This window comes from Gymnoscopelus microlampas (assembly GCF_963454915.1).
Source record: "Gymnoscopelus microlampas genome assembly, chromosome: 14".
NCBI classification, from domain to species: domain Eukaryota; kingdom Metazoa; phylum Chordata; class Actinopteri; order Myctophiformes; family Myctophidae; genus Gymnoscopelus; species Gymnoscopelus microlampas.
The window spans coordinates 7,618,362-7,640,397 of record NC_139951.1 but is presented as its reverse complement, the minus strand read 5'-3'; the positions used below and the strand labels follow the sequence as shown (position 1 = coordinate 7,640,397).

Sequence of the window (22,036 nt, the reverse complement as noted above, 5' to 3'; positions counted from 1 at the left end):
GTATTTTTCCACTTTTAGGAAACCCGCCCTATATGCACAACACCAGAGGATTGATTGGTTAAGACTTTAACACATCGACAAAACAAAACACAAACGTGACGTGACAACATGGACATAAATTAACATAAAACAAAGCATAACCTAACATAACATTCATATACAGTAGCTGATGCCTGATAGTTCCCCATCAACCCTGTGCGTTGTGGGCATAGAACACGATACTGCCCCTACACGGGGCAACGTCCCCAAATGACAGTCACAGAGAGAAATGTTCTGGACAGACCAACTCAACACAATGTAGTCAAAGCCCCTAAATGTCAATGTCTCCTTTAGACCCTTTCTGGTGGAAACCTACAGTATACGCATTGGGGTCTTGTTTTAATTTTTAATTAAACTTAAATTCAGATTACCGGACTTGTACTTGGAACAGAGTATTTCTACATTGCAATATTGACACTTTTACTTCACTGCATTTTTTTCACCGCCTCATTCATGTCCCCTACCTGTGCGATGTTGAGGATGCGTACGTCCGTGGGGACACTCAGCCTGGAGCCCGTCTTCGGTGCCATCATGACGGACACGATCTCGTCCAGGCTGTCCTCTCGTGAGCGGCGATGAGGCGCCGCCACCGCGGGCGGAGACTCAAAGTCCCTCAGCAGGTTGTTGGTGCTCATCACCACACCTGGGGTGAGCGAAGAAAACAATAGAGAGACAAGATGGAGTTTGTGTGAATGTTTAGACGTGTAATACTGTGAGCCTCTTGAACCCTAGCGTCCCTATTTCTGGGGTGAACACTCGGCAGAAATAGAAGATCTACAAGCTCTTAACGAGTCGGCGGGCTGTGAGCTTGTACTGGGCTATTTTTGGAGAAGATAGTGTAGACAGAAAACCGAAGGGGTTCCAGTGAACTATATAGTTTAGGCTAATTTGGGTTTAAGTTGTTAACTAACAAAGTCGTGGTTTAAGGGGCTGTTCAGTGTTTTGAATTAGGGTCACTGGAGGTCACTGCATTTTAAAGTGCTCTGAAATAAGAAGCTTTGATACTCCCTGTGACATTAATCAATTTTACCCAACTGATAAAAAAGATTGACCATCCCTCACCGAATAACAATAAACAACGGTTTGATTCCAGTCTCAGTTTGCAGTTCAGCTTGTTCTCCAAATAGTTTTTGACTTTTTAAGAGAGGCTGTAGCTTGTCTTTTTGGACAGGCATGTAAATGCGCTGAATCAGCGGGTATTTATTTTGAAGTCTGCAGGGAAGTCCAAAAAGTTATGTGTATGCTGTAGAGTTCTCCTCTATAAAAAAAACAAAAAAACAAAAACAGTACACCACCCCACCAACATGACCCGCCCTTTTCTTTTTTTTCTATAGCAAATAAGACAGTATCTAATAACGGCATGGCTTCCTTGTGCAATCCTTTAGTAGCAAGTTACTAGGTGTGCAGTTTGCGAATGAAGCACTAATGTTGCGCTAATGTGCTAGCGTGGGCTTTAGCAGCATGAGGCGAGCTGTGACTGGCGTAGCAGCGGCGTCAGTTGAGCAGCGATATGCATATAATGTTTCTTTAGCAATGCCAAGTTTGCCAACACCTCACCAATGATGTGCCAACATGCAAACGTGAGCTTTGTGTGGTGACGTTGCCGAGCTGTGACTGACACAGCAGCTCAACAGCTGAGTGCCAAAGTGTCTGAGCTGTGAGTGGTGTAGCAGCGTGTGACTGGCGTACTGGAGCAGCATCATGCGTTATACATACTGTACAGACCAATGCTGTTCTACACGGCTGGCCTCTTTGGGGCCGAACCCGTAAAAACCGTTAAATTAAAACACTGATGATTTTGCAGTGGTTGTGCATGCATAATATCATATAACGTCTTTGTTGGGTGGAAACCTCATACAGTCCAAAACTGTTACTTTTCAGGATTCCAATAACAAAAATAGCTAAAGTAGCAGATCTGCAAGCTCGAAACGTGTCGCTTCGTGCCTCGTTTCGAGCTTGCAGATCTGCTACTTTTGATGCTTTTGTGTGACGCTGTAGTATGGTCATGTAGGGCGTTAATTTACAATAAAACACAAAAAGTTTGAATATGGGGATAGGAGGTTTCTGCCCGACAACAACGATCATGCTTGCAGCCCCCTTTCATTTTGCAGAGGCTTGATTCAATGTACCACAATGTATCTGTTTCATTACAAATATAGTCGCTTACTCACCATTGCATCCTTTATGATTTGGTGAGTTTGACCTCTATCTGACAACAGCACTGGTTTATTTTGATCTATAAAAGCCATGCTGGGTTAAACGGCCACCTTACCTCTGTCCCCTTCTCTGTCCCCGTTCTGGTAGTGACCAGCTACGCCCCTCCAGCTGGTTGGTTTATAATGTAACCCGGGCTTTGACAGATCTTGGGAAAACGGCATTTCCCTACTATGCACCTTGGGCACGGAATAATCTACGAAAAGATCTGAAATTAGACACAAACGTGTTGTCCATTGATGCGTTTGAGGGCATCGTATCACAACAATGTGCTGCTGATAGAGGTATGTGGCTGTTTGTCTGGAGGCCACTGTGTTTGAATATGCTCCTCTGTTTTATTGTGTTTTTAGCGTTGCCAACCGCTCTACACTTGACTTTGTCCGTATGTCCGTCCGTCCGTCCGTCCGTCCGTATCAGCACGAGATGAGCACGGCAAAGAAGCAACACATACAAACACACGCACACACACACACACACACACACACACACACACACACACACACACACACACACACACACACACACACACACACACACACACACACACACACACACACACACACACACATGGAGCTTGCCTCTGCCATCTCTCCTCTTATTGCCCACACGTGCCACTGCTTATCAAAGAGGGGTGCAGGGACCCCCAGCGTATGTTATGTCCGTGGAAGCACGGGATGAGCACATTATGTCCGTGGAAGCACGGGATGAGCACGGGATTTTAAACAGCTATAACTCCAGTTTGCAGCATGCCACCAAGGCCAAATTTGGTATGTGGACTTAGACCACCAATAGGGACGAGCATGAATTGCTGAAGTTATCAAAGAGGGGTCCAGGGACCCCCAGCGCCCGTATGAGCACGGGATTTTAAACAGCTATAACTCCAGTTTGCAGCATGCCACCAAGTCCACATTTGGTATGTGGACTTAGACCACCAATAGGGACCAGCATGAATTGCTGAAGCCCCGCCCCCTCTGTCTTCCCATTGGCTGGCCTTCAAACAGCCATAACTCAAGTTCGCAGCATGCTACGGAGTTCAAATTTTGTACATGGCCTCAAACCACCAATAGGGACGAACTGTAATTACTTAAGCCCCGCCCCCTCTGTCTGCCCATTGGCTGGGCTTTAAACAGCCATCATTCCAGTTTGCAGCATGCTACCAAGTAACAATTTGGTACGTGGACTCAGACCACCAATAGGGACGAACTGCAATGAGTTAAGCCCCGCCCCAAAGGCACCGCTTCCTTCACACAGGGTGTGATTTTAACGTTTGACCAGGATTATCTATACTTTGTCAAACACTGTTGGGAATAATAGGGTTAGACACAGACACACACATGCAAGCACGCATGTACACACTAACCATGTCAGTCTCCTTTCTCTCTCTGTGTCCCTGTGTGTCTCTCTCTCTCTCTCTCTCTCTCTCTCTCTCTCTCTCTCTCTCTCTCTGTCTCTCTCTCTCTGTCTCTCTCTCTCTCTCTCTCTCTCTCTCTCTCTCACACGCACACACACACCCCTCTCTACCTTTTGCCTGCGAGATGATGAGTTGGACTTCGTCGGGGCTGTTCTGCATGACCTCTGCGGCCTCGCTGAAGGTCATGCCCTCCAGGCTGGTCTGGTTCAGGGAGATGAGACGACCTCCTGGGGGCAAAAGGTCAAACACGGACGGACAAACACAGAGAGAGACGCAGAGTGAGTTCAAAAGCATGTACAATTATAACACACGCTGTTCACTCTACTGTGTATGTCTTCTTTGAGACAGACAGTGAGGGACCCTGACAGACAGACAGACAGACAGACAGACAGAAAGACAGACAATGTACACAGCCTCAGTGTACACAGCTCCTAAGTAGTGGCTCTGCTGACGTAAGAGTGTACAGTTACAGTAAATATTCCATTGACATTGTGCAGGTTTGATTAATGACAAACATACTATCTACTATCAAACCGTTAAGCAAATTACTTTGCTGTTGTGTGTTAAACTGTGGTAGCACGAATGTTAGCAACCTTTAACTAGAGGGCCATAGGGTCCTGACATCAGTGTCAAAATTGAGGTCCCAGGCGTGGAACTGTTCTACCTTTTTTAATGCGTCCGTCCTTATCTGCAGGCCCTCCGGGAACGACCGAGGCAACAAAGATTCCTAGGTCATACCGGCTGACCGTGTCCTCTCCTACAATCACTATGCCTGGAGAGAAACAACACTCTTCAGCAAAACACAGCTGTGGACATGCAAGGTAGGTACAAGGTATGATAAAACGTTTAAAGAAAAATATGTAAAGATGATAGAAACATCCTTACACACCGGGGGCGATTATTTCATGCGAATAATACGTTTATACCTTATAAAGTCAATGCAAGCTTCCACATCCGTTTCGCGGAGCGAAAAAGCGTCTTTTATTTATTCGGACCAAGTCCGAATTTTGCGTATATTCACATTAGCGCGTGTGCATAATGACCTTAATGCTTCACCTTACCTAACTGTCTGCATGAATCAACACAGTGTACCATTAAACAGCTAAAATGTATCTCTAATGCCACCTATTTGCATATTGAATGCACTTTAGCGATTCCTAGCCTGTGGGCCATGAGGATATTGCAAGTGGGCCCCCAAATAATTGGCAAAGCACTGATATTTGAATGATAATATAACGTTAGTATATCTTTTTTAATATGTAAAAATAATTAAAAAACATGGTATTTTTCCTTTAAAACGTTGAATATGTGTTTTCATTGTGATACCGATTAACTTAACTATGTTATACTATGTTAGTTCCTTATGTTGGGTCCCATCTGACCCCTTAACATGTGAAGTGGTCAGATGCGTGGGCCGTGAACACTTTCAATGATTTTCAAGTGGGGCCCTGATCCAGTAGAGTTTGAGAACCGCTAGCGCTGTACCGGAGAAGTAGAGTTTGACTGCCATGTGTGGTTTGTTCATGTGTAGTTGTATGTGTGAATGCTTACCAAGGCCAAGCTTTGGGTCTTTCTTTAAGGACAAGCAGATGACTTCTCTCTCTGCGTTTGGGTGGGAGGGTATCTGGTAGACTTGTTTAGTGGGGGTATCTGTTGGACATAAAACACACAGTATAAATATATACACTTGATGAACTACGAATACTAGTGAAGGATTGATAGCTGCAACATTTAAATGAAACTCACAACTCAATAACGTATTGCCATGTCAACAGTTGATTGGAATTTGCCTAAGTGCAGCGGCGCTCAGGTAAAAAACTAACTTGAATGTATTTTTATAACAATACAAATAAAAAGATTATTTTCCATAGATCCTTTTTAGTCTTAATGACTGTAATGAGTTATCCAAAACTCACATAAGACGACAAAATTTAGAATAATAATGATTATCTTCATTCTGTTGGATCAACATCAAAGTTAATTTAAGTAATGGTTTCGTCGCAGGTGGTGGGCATAGTGACGGAGCAGCCTAAATATAGCCTCCAGCCCTGGAGTGGTTCCAACACTTTTAAACCTGTCGGGCCGTTATCCTCTGCCGGTTTCCTCTCAGCTAATAGGTTTAATGACATCAGCTGTGCAGAGCCTGCTTTCTCTGTGTGACTCTTCATGCTGCTTGAACCTCTCACGCCTAGCAGCACAATGAAAGGTGTCCATTCTGAGGTAAAAATGGAATCAATAAATGGATTTCAAAATGCAAAAGCAGAGCCTATAAAAGTACTTTTTCAAGACACAATTTAGATGTTTAGGCTGACACCAGCTTGAGATCATTGGTTGGTAGGGTTGCCACCTTCCATGAGGTGAAACAAGGTAAAGGTAAAGTTGTCCCTTATCTGTTTCCCTACCGTTCAGCAGATGAACTACGCAGGTCTGCAACAGGACTACGCATGACAGAGTACTGCAGCGCACGGACAATTTAGCAATATTCATTGGTGCAAACGTTGTTTGCACCAATGAATATTGCTAAATTGTCTGTGTGCTGCAGTACTGTACCGTTCTCTTCATCACATACACAGTACAGTAATGTACCTCTGGTGGCCACGACGGGGCCTTCACATCCACTCTTCTGGGAGCAGGCTGGGGAACGCATCCCTGTGCTGCTGGGATGACTGCTGGAGCCGGTACTGCACACCACATAGAGACACACACATCATCACAATCAACGTTATTGTCACATCACTGGTTTTACAGGTGTAAAGAAGTGATTTGCATAAGCTGTTTTCCAGAAAGGTGCATGATGCATGATTAGTCAGCAGGTGCAAAAAATGCGTGTGTGTGTGTGTGTGTGTGTGTGTGTGTGTGTGTGTGTGTGTGTGTGTGTGTGTGTGTGTGTGTGTGTGTGTGTGTGTGTGTGTGTGTGCGTGTGTGCGAGAGAGACAGACAGATAGATAGATATTAATTGCTAAGAGGGGGAAGATGAAATAATTAAACAGGAAAGCTAACAGTCTGAGCATAATTTCACAGTCTGACACACACACACACACACACGCACACACGCACACACGCACACACCCGCGTAGGTGTTATCTCCGTCAGGGGAGGAAATGTGGAGCAGAGCGTAGCAGAGAGAAATTATAATTATTAGCCTATACACATTATTAATATGCAACTGAAAATGCTAATGAAGTGTCTCTTTTTGCAGAATCTCCTTTAAATTATACCTTAATACTTTCCCACTGCATCTATATTCATGAGCTGCTACACTGCTGTCTGATGTTGTGTACTGGTTAACCACTAAAAGTCATACTGTGTAACTTCTTCAATTAAACAAGTTATTTTTTCTAGACAATTATTTTTACACTCTTTTTTTTTCTCCCAAGTTATTCGTAATGGCAATACATTTCTCCCACTGCTTCCAACTGCGGTTGAACCCCCCTGGCTCACCGGACAGTGAGGAGCCCCCACCGGGAGGACGTAGCGCCTCTGTCCTACTCTTCCCGTTCAACATTACCCCCTCTGACAGGCTCCGCCCCAGCCCGTAGGCATATTTGCAGCGACAAAGATCACCCTCCCCGTCCGACTTTATTTCCTCAAACACAGCCAATTGTGTTCATATAGACACATGGTCAAACTGGATACAGCACCGTGGATTCAAACCATTAGACTCCACCATGATAGGAAGGTCATTGGTGTATTTTTCATCGTAACCATTTCACATATAGGCTGAATGTTTTAAATAATGAAAACTTCTTTCATCTGCTCCCAACACTCCCAGCACCGGAAATGTACCGGAAATGTATTCATATATATTTTTTAAGTTAATAAATACCGTTTCTGACAACGGTATTGTTGCTTTCCAGATTATTCTCAGAGCTGGGACTCTGGGCAGCATTCTTTTAGAGCGGTACTAGTTACCGAAGGTGTTGCTGAAAAGACTACTAAAATGGATGTTAGGCAGTAAGCCTTTAATCGCTCTACATAAAATATCTTCACTGAACGTTGTGATAGTTCTCCCTCAGAATATGGATCCTGGGGTTTAGGTGGTTAAACTCTATACTTGAGTTCTTGTTTCCCCCTCGACACCAAATGCAGTATCTTCGCTGAAAATAGACGATCTACGAGCTCACGTTGCGAGGCGTAGTGAGCTTGTAGGTAACCTGTCCAGGTGATCTACTGTACCTCGTTCCATGCATGCTCAGGCGGTGGTATTTGAACCGGGCCTCGATGCGCGCCGCCACGTCGTCACACAGCTTGGTCATGTCTTCGTTCTGGGGCGTGGTCAGGCCGCTGTCGTCCCGCGGCGTCTCCGAAGGCGTGAACGACTTGGTCTGGTTGGACTGAGGCCGGCACGCCGTGGCGTACTGGATGATGTTGTCATCTGGAGAGAAAAGAGCGAGGAGAAAGAAATGAATTGGTGGGGTCTTGGATCATTTTGTCTTTCGGTTAAATTGGAGTAAGATGTTATGAAGCACAGTAGTTGCCTCTAACTTGCAGTACTATTATTATATTAAAGGAATACTTCACCCCAAAAATTACTCAATCAATAAAAAAATGACTACCAATTATTCATGTGGAACATTGGCTCAGGAATGCGACCAAAAAAAAGATCCATGACTCCTTGAATTCATGGATCTTTTTTTTTCCGGTCGGATTCCTGAGCCAATAGTTCAATATTTGACTAATTGAAGTTAATAGGAGACCAATCTTAACAATATTAATATTAATATTAACCATATTTAAAACATTCTCTTTGAGCCTGGATTATCAGTAGGCTCACGGATTACACTGTAAGAGTTGTTTTGGCGTTTATATTATTAGTTGATATAGTTTTGCATTGGTCTCCTACCACAGTGGACGCCGCAAATATTGATTTATTGGCTCAGGAATGCGACAAAAACAAAATCTCCATGAATTCAAGGCTTCATTTTTTTGCGTGAAGTATTCTTTAACACCCTGGTGATGAAGGTTATCTCTGTAGTTGGAGTTAAACTGTACAATGTGGAGGTGGTTGCAGAAGGGAGGATGAGGAGGAAGCGGAACACCATCCTGGATTAGCCCTCTCATCCCCTCTACGTCGAGCTAGTGAGGAAATGGAGCACGTTCAGACATGGACTCATTCCTCCTCCATACACCTCAAATTAACTTGGACAGTACCAGTAGCTATCTATGTAATTATGAAACAAAAAAGCTGGTAAGTGAGGCTAGTTGCTATCAGGCTCCACATCCAAGCTTGACTATGACAACTTAAGGCCAGCTCTTAAGGCATAGAACACCCTTACCTTCAGGACATGATCCACTCTACACCCCTTCCCACTCAATTAGATCAGCTCAGCTTACAGGACATCTGTCCTTCCCTCCCCTAAGACACCCTGGCCAACGCTCCAAGTGTCCTAGACTCTTCTCCTTCTCCTTCAGCAGACAGCTGACTCACTCCCCATTTTCCAGTCCAAAAACATAACTCTTCAGACTCTACCTCACCCCCTAGCACCCCTCTCCTTGTAATACTTATTTTCCCCTGAAGGGGGGTGCATGCTACAATTTTCGGTGATCACCCTCTCACCGCGGTGGTTTGAAAACTTGACGTCATTTATTTGCACTTTATTTGACCATTGACCCCGTTTGTTGCTGACTTAATAAGATATCTGCTAAATACCTACTTGAATTGTAAATTGCAATGGAATGTCTGACCTGAGACCAGGTTGTGGCTGAGCTGGCGAGAGCTCATCTCGTTGTTGAACTTGTGCTGGGCAGAGCAGAGGTTACACAGGTACTTGGCGACCTTCGACCTCTCGGTGATGAAGGTGTACACGTGCTTCTTCTTGCTGCCTCGACTCTCGATCACAAATTTACGCCTCTGCAGGAACAGAAGAACCAGGATTTGATGTTATTTTATTTTATGATTTATGTACAAATGTTCATCCCATTTGTTTGTTTGCTTTTTTTTTGGGGGGGGGGCGGGGGCCGGCCACACACAAAGGTTAGCAATGGTAATAAGAAAGTTAAAGGAGGAGTTCACCCAAAATAATATTTATTTTCTATCAATTGCACACCACATGAAGCCTTGAATACATGGATTTATTTTGTTTTTTGTCGCATTCCTAAGCCAATAATTTGATGACCGGGTGTATTTCCGGTAGGGGACACAAAGAATTTACTTTGTGTCTCCTACCGGATACATTAGCCGGTAGGAGACAGGAATCAAATTATTAGCTTAGGAATGCGACAAAAACACAAATAAATCCATGGATTCAAGGCTTCATGGGGTGTGCAATTGATAGAAAATAAGCCATTTTTTGGGTGAACTACTCCTTTAAGGGTTCAAAAAAGTCTTGATAGTAATAACTTCATGAAAGATATTTTACTTCAAACTAAGAACAAAATGTTCTCTCTATCCCTGAGCTATAATCCTACCCACTGAAGATCAGTAGGGTTAAACATTTTGGGAGTCAAGGTCATAAGGTCAAATTCACACATTTCCCACCATAATTGAGAAGTTTGTCATGTTTCCACTCACGTTGGACGAGATGCTGGACGTCTCCCTCCAGTAGAAGGTTTGGCTGGTTGAGCGGCAGCCATCTTTGACCTCGTAAACGATGACGCCTTTGGCACACACCCCGAGGACGAGCTGTCCCTCCACGGGCTTCTTCTCCCTCATCACGCGGTAGAACAACACGCCGTACTCTGGAATCTGCTGGCTCACCTGCCCAGGTAACAGCAAGAGTAAATAATGATTTCAGCAAAGTCAGGAAAAGGCTGATGTTGATTTCTAAGTCAAGGTTCAAGTTGTTATTTATTGTTATGTCTTGAGTAGAGGGTATATAAGAGTATATTTTGTTATGGTTCCTCCATTTTCCAAATGAGTGAAAATAGCAGATCTACACGCTCACTATTCAATTCAATTAATTCATTTGTATTGTTATCATATATAAATAGATACAAATAACTAAATTAAAAAGTGTCAGCAGGGGATAGTATTACACTTAAGTTAATAAAAACAGCGTAACCAGCAAGATATACTGTCCCTGGAGACACCAAAGCCGCTACGTCACAATGTGGCACGCTGCAAGCTTTTTAGATGGGCTATTATTGTGGACCATGTGAAAAAAAGTCTTCTGTATCTCTACCTTAAGGAACTCCAGCTCTGATTCGTCGGCAAGCATCTGGGCGTTGTTGCCGTGCAACCGTAGCAGCTCCTCTCTAATGTAAGGCAAGGCACGTTTCTCCACCACACTCCTGGAGACATACTGGTCAGGACGGTAGTAGTTCCGTCCATACACCTGCAAACCACACCCCAAAACATTCGTATTCACAGAACCTGATATATGATCCTGAAAATACACTTTGGAGAAACCCTTCAAGGCTTGACCCGTCGATAACCAACAATATCTGCGCACCGTGCAAATATGTGTGATCTCTATCTCTACTGAATGTTAACCCCTGAATAGGGACGCTAGGGTTTATGCTGTAAGGATGTAGGCTTGTAGGATTGTAGATTGGGATCAAAGAGACGCATCAAAATAGGGATCCATGGCTTAATAATGCACATCAAAGTGGGGGTTCCTCGAATTATAAAAGGTTGAGAATCATTGCTCTGGTTGGCTGCGTACCTCAGGCATGCTGTCTCCATACTCGGCCTGAAGGGCCAGGGCACCCAGGTAAAGAGCAGTGTCCTCGTGGCAGGACATTCTGTCCTCCAGAAGGTCCTTTCTCAGCTGGAGGTAGTATTGGTGACGGGTAAATTTGTGCCTGATGGAAAAATACATGAATTAATCATCAGGCGAATGGAATGATGTGTTATGCTGTGATGCAGTGGGTCTCAAAGTGCGGTCCAGGGACCCTCATGGTCCCTTGAGAGGGTTCCAAATGGCCGCTTACGGCTGTGTAACTCTGAGAGTGTACAAATGGAACCAAATGGACCCGTAAGGGTCCATTTGGTTCCATTTGTACACTCAGAATTATGGGGGTCGTTGAAATTAAAACGTTTGAGAACCACTGCTGTAATGGTATGTCATGTTTGGACAAAATGTTCTTATGCTCACAAAAGAAGGGAAATGTCATTGACGAAAAACTTGATGCGCAGGAAAAGGACAACAGAGGTTGTAGGCACTTTCTTCCAGCTGTCGGGAGCCACTTTGGAGATCTTGGTGTCGTTCTCCAGGAAGAAAAACTCATTATCTGACAGGAGAAGAGGAAATAGGCAGAGTTAACAATAGTAGGAGCTACCACTGCATAAGTTGTTATCACTTACTATAACGTTCAAGTTGTCTTTCAATGTCAGGCAAGCTGACAATGCTGTGCTTTCTGCTTTTATGTGATATGTCTCAAGTCAAGTTAGTTACCATTGTAAGGAGGCTTTCTTTCTGTTTGTCTGTGTTTGTGTACTATATATGTCACTCTGGAGGCATATCTGTCCACAAGAGGGTGATAAAACTGTACTATTTCTCAGTTAACTTTATATAGAAAGAACTTTAGTTGTGCAGCATTGAAACTGGATCAATGGATGAAGGAGGCTGTAGGCTCACCTACTCTGTCAGTCAAGGAGTTCATTAATTAAATAGCAAGTCAGCATTCAGTCCATCACCATGTCAGATATCAATGACTGACTCAAAAAATGGAGCCCCCCCCCCCTTTCTTTTGATCAACAAATCCCTGTCTCTCAGTGTCTCTAGTCTCCACAGACAGCAGAGTCTTACCATCCAGGTACGCCAGGCCGAAGTAGAAGTGCTCCACCAGGTTGGAGTGAGCGACCAGCATGTCGAACACGTCTCCCGCTCTGGACTTCACCTCACACTTGATCAGGATGTTCTGACCGTTGGGCATCAACACGCTCAGCTCCCTCTGGGTGGAGGGCGACTTCCCCTTCTTGGACTGATGACGAGACACAGACACACTGCGGTCACGGATCAATGGAGATTTTGACCGCTCAACACCAAGTTAAGTGTAAGATCCACAGGAGGGTAGTGAAGCAAAATGTTATTAATTTACCAATGGATTTACTGAAATAGAATTTACCTCCTTCAAAGTCAATTATGGTGTTTTTCGTGATAATGTGGCACTATGAATTTAAAATCATTTTTCTCCTGTGACTGGCATGGGTCAACAATATGTTATATGATAAATTAGCAAGATTATTAGACAGAAAACAAAATACTGCATGGTGGTTGTATGCCTGCGCCAAGCCGTTGCCGTTTCCACCCATGTCTGTTCACACTCATATAGTATAATGTAATGAATGAAGACTTGGAAGGAATTTAATGAACATGTTTTGTAAAGTCACCGACCATGACCTTGTCCTTTGACCACCTACTTCTAATCAGTTCATCTCATTCAGAGTCTGAGTGGAAGTTTGTGTGCCAAATGTGATTAAATCCCCTCAAGGGAAGAGTTATCGCATTCACAAGGTTGCGACAGACATACGTTTGTCCATCTGTACGTACGTACGGACAACCCAAAAACTTTACTTTCACTTTGATCCTTTTAGGAAACTTTTGAGTAAAAGTACAAAAGTATTGGCATCAAAATGTACTTAAAGTACCAAAAGTAAAAGTACTCACTATGCAGAATGTCCCATTTCAAGCTTTCACATGTATAAAAATCATTTGAAAATAGCAGATCTACAAGCTCACAGTGTGTCGCATCGCGACACATTGTGAGCTTGTAGATCATCTATTTTCAAGTGGCCGAAATGTATATCGTTGCTGTTCGACAGAAACCAGCTAACTCAATTTTTCCGCTTTTGCATTTTTTTCCATAAATCAGTGCTATTGAACACCCTTTACGTCTGTGTGTTGATTAAAACAATATTGAACCAATGAAAAGTATTAAAACGCGCTTCTGAGTCTGACACAACCAGCTAACTCTATTGGATCCTCAAACATTCTGCTAAACCAGCTAACTCCACCAAAGGGGGGTGGAGTTAGCTGGCTTTGCTGACTCCAGGCTCCACCCCCTTTTGACCTCCAACCTCATTGTGAGCTTTGAGGTCCATTTAGCTGTTCTTATCAATGATGAACAAACCTCCTAACTCCACTTATAGTTTTTGTCATTTCCTGAAAAATTAACATTTTGGAGTTGGCTGGTTTCTGCCGGACAGCAGAGATATAGGGCTGAAGTGGGTAATGTATGTTTTGTAATAATAATCTAAATCTACAAAGTAACTAGTAACTAAAGTTTTCAAATAATTGTAGTGGAGTAAAAGTATAATATTTGCCTCTTAAATGTAGTGGAGTAGAAGTAAAAGTACAGAAAATTGGAAATACTCCAGTAAAGTAAAAAAAATACCTCAAAATTGTACTTAAGCACAGTACTTCAGTAAATATTCTTAGTATACTTCACACCACTGGCCAGAACCGTGCACCCAATGCACATGAACTCTTTTTCATGAAGTTATTCTTTTTATGAAGTTACTATCACCATTACAACGTTGTATGGAAGAAGGTCTTCCTTGTTTCATTTGAACTCACCACAATGGATCCAGGCAGCTCCAAGACAACCGTAGTTTCATCTTGCACCCTAATGAACTCCGGACCCATGTCCTGGAAACGGAGAGATCCACACAGGAATACTGATCAGATCATTGGCGGGGCGACAGTAGGTTTGGGAAGGGATGCTGGGGACATGACCCTGAGGAAAGGCAGCGTGCCTGCCAAAATGTTGGCTTTGTTTTTAATCTCTTTGGTCCGTTTAATAAAAATAAGACTTTGGCACTGAAGCTGTGAGTGTGCGGCTATACTTTGATCTCCTCTACGGGGACACGACCCTATTGAATTGTCCATAATATGTTTACCGGCCTTTATCTTAAAACCACCTCCTGGCGTCCCAAATTTTGGCATGTCATTGTAGGTGAACATTTTCAAAAAACTGTCAAAGAAATGTCCAATTTAAGATAACTAAGTAAATAAATAAACATTTTCAAAAGAAATCTTTCTTTTTTACTTTTTTAAAATGTTTTTATCCCACGATTTAGCGACCCAATTTTTTTTCACCCAGTGCCAATTGTCTAAGTAATCCTGGGCGCTACACTCCCTCTGCCAGCCTAGGGAGAGCCCAGAGCCGAGCTCATGCCTCCTTCAATGCATGAGAGATAACAAGCCTTCTTATCACCCGACAGGGGGGAGTTTCCCCGGTAGTACGTAGCGCGTGGAAGGAACGTGTTATTCCAACCAGTTCCTTTCCCCTCCAGTAGGCGCTCTGGCTGACATGGGGGAGGCAGTATAGAGACCAGGATTACTGCATGTTTTTTGTGAGGGTACCTACGGAGAGAACATGCAAACTCCACACAGAAAGGCCCTTTCGCCAACCCCACCTAAGGTATGGGCACTGATGACACGGAGGAGAGGACAGGCCCACAGCGTCCCCGGCGGGAATCGAACCTAGGACCTTCTAGCTGTGAGGCGACAGCGCTACCGACTGTGCCACCGTGCTCCCTTTTCGAACAATTTCTAATGTTAAAAAAAATACAGACTATACAAAATCGACAAGCTCACAGCGTGCCAGGAAGCAGCATCATAATGCAACGTCACGGCAATGGAACAAAATGTTTAATTTCCTTCCAGTTACACGATAACTACACTTCCTGTCTCACCTTTAGTTTCTTGTCGTTCAGACTCGACGTCGAATCAAAGCGGGCGATGGACCGTGGCGTGTTGCCGTGGCGATTGTCGTCCGGGTAGGGGCTGCATGGGCTACGGGTCAGCATGCGCCAGCTGCTGTAGCTGTCTCTATGACGACTGCTATGGGGGGTACTGGGAGATGGAAACCCAACGGGTTCTGGTGGATACGTGGCTCCTGAGAACGTTCTGAACCTGTTCCTCAGGGTCCACAACGTAGAGTGGGAGGTGGAGCCACCTGGAAAAGAAAACACCAATCAATGAGGTCCATGTCTCCATGATGTTGTTGAGGTTCATGTCTACAGCACGTTGTTGATGTTTCCCTCAACAAAAAGGCAGAAATGCAAATGGGACACATTGAAGAAGGTCTGAATGCATGCGGGCTGAACTTTTGCTGCAGTTACGTTGTGGCATTTAAACACAACGTGTCAACTACTAATAGTCTACTATACATAGCACATTTCAAATATTAAAACAGTAGATGTCATGTCAATGTCTCACCATGCAATCTGTCCCTGACCATCTGACTGCGATCTGTGAGCTGAGGTCCATTCTCTGACACAGGCACGTGATCGACCTGCAAGACACACGCACACGCACACACACACACACACACACACACACACACACACACACACACACACACACACACACACAAACAAGCAAATACACATACACCCACACACACACATTTCATAGAATCAGTGTTGATTTTGAGAGCAAATTTAGATTTAGTTTTAGTCATAGTCTTTTGAATAATATTCCATTTAGTTGTAGTCATATTTTAGTCATCTGAAAAGTTTTAATTTTTGTCTAGTTTTAGTCGACTAAATATCGGGCGTGATGGCGTCGTAATGCCTGATTTATGTACAATCAGGCATTACAAGCTCACAACGCGTTGTGAGCTTGTAGATCGGCTATTTTCGGGCCTTGACACTCACCCGCAACCAAACATAAAATGACTCATATTTTAGTTTTACTGGATCTCTTCTCCACTATAGTCCCTCCCTAACATTCTAGTCTAGTTTCTATTTGTCAACGAAATTGTCAATATTTAGTCTTAGTTTTAGTCATCATAGCTTAGTTTTTATTTCGTTTTTATTCATCAGTGAAAAAAGGTAGTCGACGGACATCTTTTGTCAAAGTTTTAGTCGACGAAATCAGCACTGCATATTATATAATCTTAAAATTTTCACCCAGCATTGATACTGTAATTAGATATAATATTTAGCTGTATAACTGTATTAGTTGATGTTCTACTGTAGCACACACACACTGTCATCTTATATCTTCCCACTCACAGAGTCTCTGAACACGTCTTCCACCAGCTGTTTGACCAGCGTGTCAGGAGGGGGCAGTAGTGAGGCCTTGTGGTGCCCCTGGCTGGTCTCCAGTACCGTTAGCAGGTCAGTGCGTCTGGGCGCCTCGTCCTCGCACATGCTCAGTAGCAGGCTGTCCAGAGCACCGCTCAACTGGACCGGCTGGGGATGGATGGATGCATGGATGGATGGATTAATTTACAGCAGGGGTGGGCAACTTTGATGATGGAGACCGCCACTATATTTCCACACTCACTCCAGAGGGCCACATTTCATAAACTGTCAGGCAGAAACCTCTTATCTCCGTATTTTTACTTTTTCATAATTGATGCCCTACTTCGTAGTTCTATGTCACACAAAAGTAGCAAAAATAGCAGATCTACAAGCTCAATACGCGTCGCACTGCGCCGCGTTTTGAGCTTGCAGATCTGCTATTTTTGCAATTTTTTTTATTGGAATCCTGAAAAGTTAAATTTGTATTTAATTTCAAATGCATTTAGTTAAACTTATGTTAACTTTATGAACTTAAATATAAATACGTTGGACATAAAAAAGACTAATACATGTAATACTAGTCATTACGCTACTATAATATAGACTGAAGTAATTAAAGCGGGTCATGTTTGCATGTAACAGCTGAACAGCAATAATATATCAGTATTCCGATATCAACCTGCGGGCCGCATTAGGTGAAGGTGGGGGCCGCCAGTTGCCCATGTATGATTTACAGTATTTTAGTCCATGACGGTGAACCATGAAACAAGCACAACGTAGTTCAGCTTATTCGAGTGCAGTAGAATGACATACCTGGTTCTGTGGTAGGTGATAATCCACACACCAGTACAGAGTCATCCCCAGTGAGTATACAACCATCTGCAGGAAGGAAAAAGCCTTTAGAACAGATTGAACCTTTGATCCCTTAGAACATTTTTATTGTTAGACATGATTTGGTCCGATTTTTTCTGTCATTTGATCCAGAATTCCTTTACTGTCTATGTACTCTATAGTGGTGTCAAAAATAATCGATTCATAGATTAATCGCGATGCGGACATGGGCGACTATGAAAAAATATGAAGATTAATCAGAAATGTCAAAAATCGATTTATTATTATTATTTTTTTAATTTAATATATTTTTTATCATATTGCTAATTGCACAGAGCAGTAGGCAGATTTATATGTTGTTCAGTATATCTGACTGCTTGTATTGACTGATGAAAAAGTTGCCATGTTGTGCAGTAATATAGAAACGTGTGATGCATCAAGATGCATCATCGAATCGAATCAAATCAAATTATTACAAGGTTAATCGTAATCGAATCGTTACCTGGTGAATCGTAATCGAATTGAATCGTGAGGGCAGTGCCAATGCACACCTCTATACTGTAGATATACTGAGCACTATGAAACTCTGACCAAAATAGCCATTCTAGAATGTTCTCTAGTTGTATTTACTTGTACATGGAATAATGCTGAGGATTATCATTATCAACTATGAGTCATTTAGCTGGGGACCCCCTGGAAACCCCTTCAAGGACCCCTAGGTGTCCCAGGACCTACATTGTGAACCACTGCTCTAGAAGATGCTGCGCTCAGTGGAATACATTTCCAAATGAGTGAGTATCATTTAGAGAGCCTGTGCTGTATAAGATTTGACTGATCGTGTGCCAAAATCTGATTATTCATAAAAAAGGGCTGACACCAGTCTTATACCAGCATCAAAGACAGGATTGTTAATGCAGTGTTACTGCAGCACTGATCTGCAGGCTAAATGTATAAAGGAAGTCTTTTACAATAGCTAGACAGGCTGGAAAATGATGTAGTCAGATAAGATTTAATCTGAAGTGCCCTTGAGCAAAGCACTGAACCCCCCAACGGCTTCAGTGTTGAGCTGCTCAGTGGCCCACAGTATAAGACTGTGGTTGTACTGGTCGGTTGCCAGGTTTTAACCCATTAAGACCGGGAACGCATCTGTGTCATTTTAGATTTATTTGGCTATTTTTGAACAATCTTGAACATTTGTGCAAATCTTTGAATGTATATTTTAAAGCGAACATTTGTAACTCAAATCTTTGCTTCTGGGGGGTCCCTGGAACAAAATGTTTTGAGATGGGGGTAAATACATATATACATTTTGGGGTCCTTGACATGAAAAAGTTTGAGAACCACTGACGTAGTAACATACACATTTTTTGGTGTGTAGAATACCCAGAAGTAAAGATTTGAGTAAAAATGTTTGCTTTAAAAATATATATATTCAAAGACTTGCACAAACTTTTCACGATTTTTCAAAAAATAGCCCATCTACAAGCTCATAGCGCGGCACTTGGTGCCGCGCTATGAGCTTGTAGATCTGCTATTTTTGTATAGCCAAATAAATCTAAAATGACACATATGCTTCCCCAGATGTGTATGTTGCTGAAAATGAGAGATCTGTGCTCAGTAACTTTCCGTGGGTACATAAATCTCAGGATCCACATGGGAATGGCATATGGCTCTCGTGTGGAACTCGTGCTTTGTTTGTCCAGCCAGTGACATCAGTCATCTCACAGTACTGTTAAGTTTCAGCCAAATCAGAGGACCATTGACTTCCATCGTGAGATTAAAGTTAAATATTTCAAAAAGCATAAACCATAACGGTATCTGAAAAAGAAATTAGTGGCGGTATTTCTGTGGTCTACTGGCAGTGTGCACGAGATATTTGGCGCTCATGATCGGTTCAACGATTTGCAAGATTGTGTCTGGACGCACGCACGCACGCACGCACACACACACGTACGCACACGCACACACACACACACACACACACACACACACACACACACACACACACACACACACACACACACACACACACACACACACTACTTGTGTAATTTTACTCATGTAACATTTTTAATGCACTTTTTACTACTTTAATGCCAAGTACTACTACAATGTGGTATTGCTACCTACTTTACAAAATCGGTTGTTTATATGTTTATTTTCTTGCAGGCCCTTGGGCCTCAATCGGCTTAATTACCATTGATTACCTCTAATAGGCCTACTGCCTACTTATAGCCAACATGGGTAACCTGCATTCAGAGTTGTGATGATGGTCTGAGGAGCTGAAACGTACACTCTCTGTGTCACTTTTTTCACCATGTCACTGTTTGGGGTTTTTTTGCATCGAAAGAGCCTCAACGTTCACCTTTTCTGTTGTTTATGGCCTTTTCTGTTGTTTATGGCCTTTTCTGTTGTTTATGGCCTCTCGCACCTGTCTTAGTAAGCCTTGAGTTTGAGAGCACAAACATTTCTATTTCATTTGATCCACAGTCTTCTGTTTAGAGTTTAAATGCCTTGCTCAAGGGTATTCACTTCCAGCCACCCAGATTTTTCCCCAATCAGCCAGGAGAGCTTTTGACCTTTCAAAGACACATTTTCTCCACACTAATATTTTAGTTTACACTTAGATTGAGTCTCTTTGAAACAGCTACTCAATACAAATGGAGTTGTTCCCCCCTACACATTATTTCCCGTTGAATGCCCCCCCCCCCCAAAAAAAAACAAACAAGCGTGCACGCACGCACACACACACACACACACACACACACACACACACACACACACACACACACACACACACACACTCACACTCACACTCACACTCACACTCACTCACACAAAACAAGCCCAAAGTCGCTTATAATAAGCGGACATGGCAACAATGGCCACCACTCCATCTCTTCACCTACCTTCTCCACGGGGGTTCTGGGTGAGGCAGCGTGACCCTGCTGAGCCTCCGGGGCGGTGAAGGAGATGACGTCCTCCGACCGACCGCAGCTCTTAAAGGCCAGGTTCCCATTGGCCGACAGCAGCACCGAGCCTGGGCTCAGCACGCTGCACATGCTGCCTGGACCTGAGAGGAGAAAGAAGTTAACAGGAGCGTTACTGGTATCCCCAGTGGTGTAATGTAACTAAGAACATTTACTCAAGTTCTGTACTTAAGTACAATTTTGAGGTATATTTACTTTTACTTCCACTCCACTACATCTCAGAGGCAAATATACGTTTTTCTCCACTACAATTATTTGAAAACTTTAGTTTCAAGCTTGAGTTACAAGCTCACATTGCGTCACGATGCGACGCATTGTGAGCTTGTAGATCTGCTATTTTGAAAAGATTTTAATACATTTTATACATTTGAAAACGTGTGAAATGGGACATTCTGCATAATGAGTACTTTCTACCTTTGGTACTTTAAGTACATTTTGATACCAATACCTTTTTGCTTTTACTCAAATCAATTTTGAATTGCGGACTTTTACTTGTAACAGAGTATTTCTACATTGCAGTATTGATACTTTTACTTAAGTAAAACATGTGAGTACTTTTGTCCACCACTGGCCTCAAGCCACCGGTGCTCATGGAAAGTAATAATATTCAGGAGAGAGGGAAAATGATGTCCAAAGGCATACAAGAAATCCAGGTCCAAGCACTCAGGTTGGATTTGATAAGTAAAAGGCCTTTATTAGATTTGGGCAAGAGACATTAACGCATTAAAACTCGGGAAAGCATCTGTGTCATTTTAGATTTGAGCTATATATCGTCTCGTCTCTGTCGGGTGGACACCTCATATGTCCAAAACTGTATGTATTTTCAGGATTCAAATTCAAAAATAGCAAAAGTAGCAGATCTACAAGCTCAAAGGATGCTTTCGTGTGATGCTGTAGCATGATGAAATACGGTCACAAAAACATAAAAAGTTATGGAGTCAGCAACATACGTTTTTCAGAAAACGTATGTTGCCTACAAAGGCATTTGTAGAATCGGCCTCAGGTCTTAATGGGTTAAAATACACCAACGCATGTCGGCGTACTTCAGGGTGTAGTGAAACAAAGAGACACAGAGTCATTATCATTATCATTCACAGGTGTGTCCCAGTGAGGACATGCAGCCTTGCCTCTCTCTGGTTCCCTGACGTCATTATACACACATTAAAACATGACAAGGACAACAGGTTATGCCGTATAATATCAGAGTGAATTTGAGAAAGTTAGTTATAATCGGGCCAGTCGGACCAACGGGACGTCGGAATAATGGGCCGGAACCCTATAGCGCCCCCATTCTGGCGGGCGAACAGTCGACGGAAATCTACAAGCTCCCAAAATACTAATTTAGTGGCAGCTTTTTCCTCAACTTCCCTAACCCACCTGGCTCCTCAAATTCACTGCAACATACACTGTGTACACCCTGCTCTTAAACAGCCTCCAGTGGAATCCAAACAACCTGAATTAAACCAGCGTTCATGAGTTAAATCAGTAGTTTTAACTCATGTGCCTTTGAGGCTGTGTAAGTGTATGTATAGGGTTCTTTTATTTCAATCAAACACCACACTAGGTGATTATGAATTCATTACATTTCTCCCTCTATAACAGACACATGGCAAGGAGACAGTGAAGGGTCCT

The 22,036-nt window shown here is 43.0% G+C and overlaps 1 protein-coding gene across 1 annotated transcript in view; it reads right to left on the bottom strand.

Moving 5' to 3' along the window:
* The window catches only part of frmpd2 (FERM and PDZ domain containing 2), a gene marked incomplete at both ends in the record, with an annotated part of 35,416 nt that overhangs the window by 10,920 nt on the left and 2,460 nt on the right, over positions 1 to 22,036 (bottom strand). Inside the window, 19 exons of the mRNA XM_084078137.1 lie at positions 504 to 682; positions 2,312 to 2,461; positions 3,775 to 3,891; positions 4,329 to 4,436; positions 5,216 to 5,314; positions 6,251 to 6,345; positions 7,841 to 8,039; positions 9,350 to 9,515; positions 10,176 to 10,361; positions 10,786 to 10,938; positions 11,269 to 11,407; positions 11,701 to 11,836; positions 12,355 to 12,529; positions 14,125 to 14,196; positions 15,246 to 15,508; positions 15,772 to 15,847; positions 16,572 to 16,751; positions 17,397 to 17,462; positions 20,324 to 20,487. Coding sequence (XP_083934263.1) covers positions 504 to 682; positions 2,312 to 2,461; positions 3,775 to 3,891; positions 4,329 to 4,436; positions 5,216 to 5,314; positions 6,251 to 6,345; positions 7,841 to 8,039; positions 9,350 to 9,515; positions 10,176 to 10,361; positions 10,786 to 10,938; positions 11,269 to 11,407; positions 11,701 to 11,836; positions 12,355 to 12,529; positions 14,125 to 14,196; positions 15,246 to 15,508; positions 15,772 to 15,847; positions 16,572 to 16,751; positions 17,397 to 17,462; positions 20,324 to 20,487 — 2,723 coding nt within the window. The remainder of the gene's footprint in view (positions 1 to 503; positions 683 to 2,311; positions 2,462 to 3,774; positions 3,892 to 4,328; positions 4,437 to 5,215; positions 5,315 to 6,250; positions 6,346 to 7,840; positions 8,040 to 9,349; positions 9,516 to 10,175; positions 10,362 to 10,785; positions 10,939 to 11,268; positions 11,408 to 11,700; positions 11,837 to 12,354; positions 12,530 to 14,124; positions 14,197 to 15,245; positions 15,509 to 15,771; positions 15,848 to 16,571; positions 16,752 to 17,396; positions 17,463 to 20,323; positions 20,488 to 22,036) is intronic.